We start from the raw sequence: 9,900 nt of genomic DNA, 5'->3' as shown, positions 1-9,900 counted from the left end.
TTGTTGATAGAAAATTATCATAAAGATGTTTGCTATGATTTACAAGAAAGCTTTTTCCATATGATTGATTCACTGTATGGGAGTCAGACAAAGACTAATTAAACAAGTATATTTTGATGAGTAACTATTAAAGTGAAAGAAAACAGAACTGAAGGAAAAAAATCCAACTGTCAAAAGGAAGAGGGTTCGTTAAATTGAAGCAGCTGAATCCACGTTAAACTTGTCAAGTCAACCAAATGTTGACGTCTTCGCAGTCCTGACTGACAAATCAAAATGGATATCGTAATATACATGTAAATACACGTACTTTGATCATTTACAATATTATGAGTTCAATAACATTTAATTGTTTACACGAGAACTATGAAGTTAATATGAAAAAGGAGACTTGAATTTCTGATTGACAATACGGGGATCCCAACAATCTGTTAATTATTTCCCAAAATTTTCGAATGTTTTTAATTCAAGCAGATTTTATTGAAAAATCTTCTAAACGAGAAAAAAAATCAACTTGCTGTAGCCTGCAACTGCCAATTACATATGTTGACGGCATTTTATATAATGTTTAAAGAGGCAGTGTCAGTAAGGGTTGAGCTTTAGATGGAAAGTAGGAAAATATCTTCGTTAAAAACGTCTATAGATTATGTCTGGCTTAAACATAAATTGAAATACAGAATAGTGATTTCAATCATGAACACTGTGTCGTATCCAAGTAAAATATTTCCTTAATTTCCAGATCAATTGATTACCTACAAAATGTGCGAATACTGACATAGTTATTTCAAAGGTAATGTTCCCAAAAATGTTCCAAACATATTGGTACATTTTTACATTTTTATTTTTTTCTATATCTTTTTCCCTTTTATTTAATTCTAAATTAAAATTATGTTTTAAAAAAAATCTTAGAATAAATTTCAAATATAAATTTTCATTTAATTACTGTGGAATCACTTTAATTTTTGATCCTTGTTTGTGGCTAGACAAACAAACTTTTGCTTGTTCGTAACAGAGGATGTAAATTTGAGCCTGATTGTTACTTAAATATTTGATAGATTCTTTCAGAGATCTGTGAATGAAATTAATGTTCATAATGATGTATATTCGTGGCTAAGGGTAACCCATGAAATCAATGAATATTAGTCTCTCACAAACAATGTATGTCTCATTCATATAAAACTTAAACAGTGCACTACATCGGCATTAATTTTAATAAAATGACTATATAAGTTTGCTTAGTTTTGCAAGGCAAGACAACACCATATTAAATTTTTTTTTTAAATTTTCATTAGAGGAGTGAGGCTTATAAAGTGTTCTCGAAAGTTTTTCTATTTAAACCTTGAATTATCTTAATCTGTAAAGTATGCAATCCAAATCATGATTCAGTGTTTTTGTAATCGTATTTATCGTTTTCCCCTCTCTCCGTAAATCATAATTGCATACCGGTATTTTGCTATCGTTAATTATTCAAAGTTATATAATTAATTATGTATCAAAAATAGTTAATTTTGGAACAAATATTTAATAAAGTACATGGATGAAATATATAGAAATAACGAAGAGTATTGAGCTCAAAAGTCCAATAAACAAAAGAAATCAGGAACAGAGCCAACCTCTAAAAGATCAGCTTCTTCTTCGGAAACTTTTACCATCAATAAATGTGATATGTCATAATAACAAACAGGATCAATACATGTTCCAGCCCAAATGTCATTGCAAATAATTCAAATCAAGAGCAGAGCAAACAAGGACTACCAAAATATCTTAAGTGGTATCAGGTGCCGAGGAGAAATGAGCATCCCCTGCCTACCAGTCACACACACCGTATGCTTCTTGTCATCATTAATATTTCAATGCAGAATCATTAATTCTGTCATCACTTTTTATGAAGTATAGCTGGTCCGATTTTTGTTAGAGTTAATTTTACTTCTTGAAACAAAATATTGAATGTTTATCGAAATGTTTCTTAATTCGACATTCGGGCATAAAGACAAGAGGTTGGATCAGTTGTCTAGCTATAGGAGGGTATGTGTACAAGATATAAGTATTATGTAAGTCTGGGACATATTGAAACACAAATACTAACCATGTGATTAATTTATATAACACATATCCATGCATATAATTTCTCGGAAGTAAAAATCATATATTTTCATGCTTTACTGAAATAAAAGAACTGTCTCTAAGTATTTTTGAAAAAAGTAGAGAATAAGGATGCACCAAGTTGATCAGGTTTCAGTTTACTAAGTGAAGACTGTAATTTCTTGACAACTGACTTAATTTCCTCGTTGCCCACCTCTATTATTCCTTTACTTCCTACCTTTTCCAGGTGATAACGCAAAAGAAGACGCGCTAGAAAATGGTGCCGGAATCTAAAAACATCACGATTTTCAGTTTTCTCTAGATATTTTGTTAAGGATGAATTCATTGCAATACAGTCAGAGTTTTTTGTAAATAGCATTAGAATCCTTAGAAGGGTGTTTGGTTTCCTCTAATTGGCCGTATTCGCCAGTCAATCCCCTATCAGTACTCTCCTGTTGTGGGTCGATGTTGTCTTTATCACTACTTTCCTGTTGTTGATGGCTGTTGTCTTTATCTATACTCTCCTGTTGTGGATTGTTGATGTTGTCTTTATCCTGACTTTCCTGTTGTAGGTTGTTTATGTCTTTACATTCTTGTTGTGGATTGCTTTCGTCTGTGTCTTTACTCTGACATTCGACTTTTAATTTTGTCCAATTTTTCCAATTGATGTGTTTTTGATTCACAGAGGGAGTGTTACAAAGCGCATAAACAAGTGTTACATACACATCTCTTTCATTTTTAGAAAGGTCATGAAAATTTTTAGTTAGTTTGGTTATAGGTATTTTCACGAAATCTTCGGTTTGTTCGTTCGGAATATGATGTTCAACAATCAATTTAACTAAAAGAGGAAATCCTACGTCCCTAGAAATGTGTCCAATGTATATTCCTCTGTTAAACATGCTTTTAAAACGATCTCTTTCAAAACAACTTTCGTAGTTTTCGGAAAGATTGACAATGTTCTTTTCAAATTTGTCAATAAAAAATTTTTCATCAAAGGATAAATCGATACAAAATATGGCTTTGTGATTTTTCCCGTCTTTACATCTATCAATCAAACTGATTATTGTATTTCTTACGTTAGTCTTAACATTTTCCTCTAATTCACAATCCTTCCATATTCCAAAGCAATCATCCCATACAACAATTACATCCCTGTCACTCTTGATTTCAGGTATTGTTGTCTGTTTTGGTTTCATATGAAGTACATGAGAGCCCTTGAATTTTTCCTTCAGTATATGATTTGCCAATGTAGTCTTACCACTTCCTGATCCACCAACAATAATTAAAAACCCCTTATCCCTTAATATTTTAACTGCATCTTCGTATAATCTCGGAACAACAAATGTTTCTGAAAGGAAGATCATAATGTTTCAATGTGCTTTGCACATACCGTAGAAAATATCATAAAGTTCAATTTATTATGTAAATTTATTCTCATATTATGTACTTTGACAAACTTCAATAGTTATTTAATGTCTTTTATTATTATGCACTGGAAATTCTTGTTCCTGTTTTATAATTTCATGCTAGTAAAATATATATCATTTTTTGTTAATCATTTTAGATTGTATAAATTTACCGTCCATTTTTCAGATTCATTTCTCAATGAGCATTAGCGTTTTTATAGTCAATCCCATGCAGATTAATATGTACATAATGTACTTTGAACGCATTTCATGCAGATTTTTAAATCTAAACACAATTATTTAAACTATATTTCACCTGATAAATATTACCTTCTTTTCTCGGTTCTTCATCAGTACCCTTAGTTGAATCTTCTAAACATGGGGTTGTCTCTTGAACAAAAAATGAACATTGATGATAATTATTTTTTCTTGAAGAAATATTGTTCGGCGAATTTTTCCATCTTTTGAACTTTTGAACATAATTGTTCTTATTCTTTTATTAAAACACGATGCTTTACATGTCCTTGCAAGAAAAAAAATCAAATTTCATTCATTGTTTTAGAAACTCAAAGTTTTTTTCTCTCTCTAAAATATATCGTGTCATAACCAGCAGAGTATTATCTTGCCCCTTAAACAATATCAGAGAAAAAATAAACACATTTATTGCGTATCTGTAAAAAAAATATAATATTTTCTCTAGTTTGAACATACGCATAAGTACCTTGGATCTTTATTTATTGTTTTTCATATTTTATGTTATACAAAGTAATAGTTTGTTTATTTTATATTTTTTTCATTTCTACTCAATTTATTATTTCAATGAAAAAAAGAAAGATAACTCTTTTAAAACTAAACATATTCAATTGCTAAATTTGATTACCCGATACAAGTGTTTTAAGTCCTGAAGTCTTTCAAAATAAAATAGGAAAGCGACAAACGGCTTTCTTAGAAACTAAAATTCCCAGAATCGAATGATTATATTCGCATTTTGATTTAAATTCCGCTTCTGTAAATCTCATGTTTCTCATAATATGCTTTGAAGGTAATATTTTGATAATGTATTTCTATGTTTAACTTTCACAATAAAAAAAATTCTTGTTGAGTGCAGAAAAGAAATATATATTAAATAAATTATTGGGCGACGTAATTGTTACCAATGAGTAATGTAGAGCAAGGCAAGGAATATGACATTGTAAAGAAGTATATAATGTCTTGCAATATAATAAATGAAATCGACTGTGTAATATACTTTAACTCCCAGAATTAAATGCATATATTTTTTATGAATTGAATACAGCTTCTGTAACTCTTTTGTTTCCCTTCATGTGCTTTGAAGGATATATTTTAAGCTCGTATTCATGTGTATAACTTTTACAATAAAAGTATAATTGAGTAGAGAAAAGAAAAATATCCAAATAAAATATTAAGATAAATCATTAAGGTAGAGACCTGATATTTTACGGTATCAAAATATTGGACAGATTGATGAAATATTGGAGATTACACTATACGAGCTCAATAGTCCATTTAACAGTATAAAATAGGAGCGGAGGAAACACGGACCTTCAAAACATCAGAGGTGGGGTCATATGCCATGGGGGAGTGAGCGTCCTGTGCCGACCGATAACACCCGCCATAAAATACAACAATAAAGCGCTTATATGTCCTACAAGTACCATATAATTAAATACATAATTGTACATAGTGTTTAAAATGGAACGTTATGTACAATTTAAAATTTAATGTCTTATTTTTCTTTATTCTTAAAGTGGTCTGCTTATGTTTCAAATTTTGATCCATGTGAGCTAAAATTATTATAACTGGCTTTTGTACTCTTCATCTCTACTAATTCCATATTATAAATTAAGCTCATAATTGATTACTTATTCTATTTGCTTAGTAGTGCATGATTTTAGTTCTTGCTCTTCGCAAGTTGATCAATGTTGTATTTTATTAATAAGAAAGTATCTATCATAATAAATCATATTTCTTTCTACATCATATCCTTTATTATCCATCGACCGATATCAGCCCTCGGAACTTTGATCCTCTCGCCTGATATTGGACTCTCGGGTTAAGTTTGTGTGATACAAATTTTGATTTTGAATGGATTATTCTCTGTGTATTAATATTAGTTTGTCAACAAAGGAAAACGAGCATATCAAAGCCGATCAGTGTTTATTAAATAAGCTGGGCTATATTTTCAAACTGCTAAGAAGAGCCTAGGTGAAATATAATCGACTGAATATTTATAAGCATGGTCATTCTTTATGTTATGAGCTGAGTAATGATTACCTGAATCTGAAATTTCAGTTTCTTCTTTTTTCAAATAGTCTGGTTTTGAATAATTTACACACGATTTATTTTCTGTAAGGAAAAAAAACTTGATATAATTATACATGTAATTATAAAAATGTAATAAGGATTGAATCCAATTATCTGCTATTAGTTGTTGATGCAGCCATACTTTTTATACCATTAAATCATTTACTTTTGATGTTTCATTTTTTCATCAAAAAGTCTTTCAATTTTTAACCTTTTGTCTGCATTGAAATTTTTTGTCTGCATTGAATGTCAACACCGATTCAAATAACAAACTACGTAGTTCTGATTATGTACATTGTTTTAAATCAATTCTTCATATAATGTCAGTTTTTCCCAATTTTTTTTAAATGTGAACACCCAGCATGTGTTTGAATGTTTAAGAATAGCTCGAGAATGTAAAGGGTGAATGTAAAACGAAGTAGTGGATCTTAAACTCTTCAAGAAAACAAAATTTGTTCCTGATATAATACGCGAAATGTAAAGGTTTCATCAGGTACCTAGGAAAGCAATCACATTCTGCTGACCAATGACCCCGCTAAGAACGGACAAATTCGTTGTCAAAGGTTGTTGCAAAGACCTTACAAAATTAGGATGAATTGCGGCCTTGTTATATTGCATGAATTGTGTTACTTTAAAAACAGAATAAGATAAAGATTTGCAGCCTGATTACAATTCGTTAGTTTTTCTAATCAAACCAAAAAATCATTGAAGCCGTACAAAATAAGATTTATTTTTATCTTAATTATTAACAATGTGTGTTGAATACCTTTCTTATATGTTTTCTGTCTTTTCCTTCTCAGGATGAAGATGATTAAAAGGTGGAAAACAAGTATCGGTAGAATTATTCCAGAGACTATCCCCAAAATAACACCACTCGAAACCGTAAAATCTCTGAAAAAGAAAATTTTATTGAAAAATTGAAAACATATTATTTACCTTATATGCAATTATCATTTGGAACATTTTTCTATTTTATTGACTGTGAATTTAAACTAAATCTTGATTAAGGTGTGTTAGGGTTAGAGTGAAAAGCCAATGGAAAAGTTTACATTATTAAAAAAAATTCTTTTTATAGATATTGGAAATGCATGTACCTTTTTTCTTCATTACCCGAATTACTTTGCCCCGTGGTACTGAAATTCAAGAAGAATGTTATTGATTGCATTATTTTTACATAACAATGCGCTCATTCGTAAAAATCTTTACAACTTACGTGTATCTCAGCTTTGTTACTCTTGTTATTGTTCCGTTATCAGAAACTGGAGTGGGTGTAGTAGACCTAAGCACAGTGAAGAAAAAAAAACTATATTGCTGACTTTTATCAATAAAAAATTTTATATGATTCAAATTAGATATTTAAATCCCTATTGAATAACAAATTTCTTATTCAAAATTAAATGATAAAACAATAAAGAAAAGTTTGTGTTCGTAGATCTAAGAAAAAAAAGTTGTTCAATTCAACCAATAAAAGCTTTACTTCGAAAAACATAATATATGATTCCATGTCAAATTTCTTATCTCTAATTATGAATAAAGGTTTACCTGCTCACAGTCCGAAAACAGCTTGGATCTTATTTTAAAAAATAAGTATAAAATCATGATAAAATTATTTTCAAGGATAATTTTAATGTTTAAAATTACAAAAAATCCTCGAATTTAGTTCTTTAAAAAACACATACATTTAACAATTTCAATTAATTTTTGCTATTTGTGGTTAGTATTTCATTATCTCTTTCCACGAATTTGCGGCTTTCTTATTAATAAAAAAAATTATATTTATTCGGAAAATCAACATTAGTTGAAGATATCATTTATTTATGACCTATATTAACTTTTTCCCTGTATATATGAATATGTTGATAACAGGTAGTGTAACCTACATTGATATACAGTGTTGGATAGATAATCACTGTCTGGACATTTTTCTGTTTCTCCTGGACACAATATGACTTCAATTTGGGAAGATTTCACGTTAAATTCTGGACAATAATCTGCGAGGAATGAACATATTTACGTGAAATATATAAAATTTTCTAAATAGTTTTTTTACCGAGAGGTTGAACTTAAAATGTCTGTGATATTGTATTGGTGAAACTGTAATACATATTTCTTGTATTAACATAGTCAATATATTACATGTATTAGTATTCTGTTGCCAATTCATTTGTGTAGGAATTTTGGACCTACACTTGTCAGAACGAAAAATACCACAATGAAATATTTAAGATATTTAAAACCACAAGTATAGGGTAAATATTTTATTGAAACAACTTTTTATGACAGTGAAAAGGCATGGGAAAAGAAGTCATACATACTCTTTGCATCATTAATTTTCAAATTCCTACCTGGTTGAATCCAAAAAGGGGATGCACAGAAAACTACGTAACGGCCATCTTGGTCCTGCATGCAGTGATACACCTTGTCGCCATGACAGACATATTTTTCTGAGTTCTGTCTCCATTTCTCCGCGGTATCCGGACATCGCAATCGGTACTCAAACAAAATACTAGAAGTTAACGTTTCTAGATTTAAAAGGAGAATCAACAGGTGCATCCACATACTGTACAGATCGAAACAGGAAGTTGATTAATGGGGCATATCTGTATAACACACATTGTTGCCAAATTTATCTTCCAATGGTTATCTACTCTATGCAATAATGATGTATAATACCTTCGACAACATTATTTGTTCATATATATTTAGAAATGAAATACGTTAAAATAAATTTACAGAGTTAAGGGAACTATATTACATCAAAATATAAGTCAATTTTTAATTAAGACACATATAATATATTAGAAATTGAAAAGAAAATACATATGAAAAAGAGCTGTGTTAATAAAGATGAAAGAACTGAAGATATGTTTACATATATTTACATTCTCCCTGTTTTCTCTCACTATTAACATGCACTCAGCAGTTTCTTTTATGGGGCTATAAAAGCAACTTTTGTTTATGAGCACATTTCGTTTTTTTTTTTTTTACAATAAACAGTGCGACATTTAACTCCGGACACGACATTTGTCCGGACTTTCGCCAACCACTTTTCCAAAGATACATAGAAAAAAATTATGTCATCTGGTGGGATTTTTTTAATCGCACAACATGGACTAACCTTTACACCTGAATATCTTCCAGTTTAAAAGATATTACACCTGAAATCAAGAAATCCCATGGGATTATGGTGGGATTTTCTCTCCTAACCAATATCCCACCATTATTCTGTGGGAGAAAAATGAGTTCTGTGGGATTTTTTCTCCTATAGAATCAAAATTCCCATTTTTAACCTTACATGGGATTTTTTATCCCATAAGTTATGAAATGGGACAAGAAGTTCCATAATTATCACAAATAGGATAAAAAGTTCTCTATCATAATGTTTTATAGAATATATTATCCTACAGGAGAATGGAAATTGTTTTTATCTCTTTAATTCTTTCCCTTTGAAAATTTCAGTCATTTCCATTAATCATTTTACATTTAGAAAGTACATGCTATTGCAAGCAAAATAATACCAAATTGGCAAAATTTCATTGAGAAATAAAAAAGTTATGACCATTCAAGAGAACACAGCATTACGATTAACAGAGAAATTTGGCTTGATGATGGATTCTCCCTATGAAAATTTCAGTCCTCTTACAATTTATCATTTTACATTTACAAAGTACATGCAATTGCAAGCAAAATGATATCAAATTGGCAAAATTTCATTGAAAAATAAAAAAGTTATGCTCATTCAAGAGAACACACCATTCCGATTGACAGAGTATAACATGATGATGGATTCTCCCTATGAAATTTCAGTCCTCTTACAATTTATCATTTTACATTTAGAAAGTACATGCTATTGCAAGCAAAATAATACCAAACTGGCAAAATTTCATTGAGAAATAAAAAAGTTATGCTCATTCAAGAGAACAAACCAGTCCGATTGACAGAGTTTAACATGATGATGGATTCTCCCTATGAAAATTTCAGTCCTCTTACAATTTATCATTTTACATTTACAAAGTACATGCTATTGCAAGCAAAATGATATCAAATTGGCAAAATCTCATTGAAAAATAAAAAAGGTATGCTCATTTAA

General features: G+C 29.9%; 1 protein-coding gene across 1 annotated transcript; it reads right to left on the bottom strand.

Annotated features, from left to right (window-relative positions):
* Positions 1 to 2,192: 2,192 nt before the first annotated feature.
* LOC134254326 (uncharacterized) lies at positions 2,193 to 8,475 on the bottom strand. The gene is made up of 9 exons (XM_062736850.1): positions 8,156 to 8,475; positions 7,691 to 7,801; positions 7,353 to 7,380; positions 7,024 to 7,089; positions 6,905 to 6,943; positions 6,577 to 6,701; positions 5,781 to 5,852; positions 3,816 to 3,875; positions 2,193 to 3,427 (listed from the first exon to the last, which is right to left on the bottom strand). Exons 1-9 carry the CDS (start codon positions 8,367 to 8,369, stop codon positions 2,436 to 2,438), a joined length of 1,707 nt encoding a protein of 568 aa, XP_062592834.1. The 5' UTR covers positions 8,370 to 8,475; the 3' UTR covers positions 2,193 to 2,435.
* Positions 8,476 to 9,900: the final 1,425 nt, after the last annotated feature.

This window comes from Saccostrea cucullata, unplaced genomic scaffold, assembly GCF_032062105.1.
Source record: "Saccostrea cucullata isolate Sc308-1 unplaced genomic scaffold, CSIRO_AGI_Scuc_v1 ctg1388, whole genome shotgun sequence".
NCBI classification, from domain to species: Eukaryota; Metazoa; Mollusca; class Bivalvia; order Ostreida; family Ostreidae; genus Saccostrea; species Saccostrea cuccullata.
This window is presented reverse-complemented; position numbering and strand designations above follow the sequence as displayed.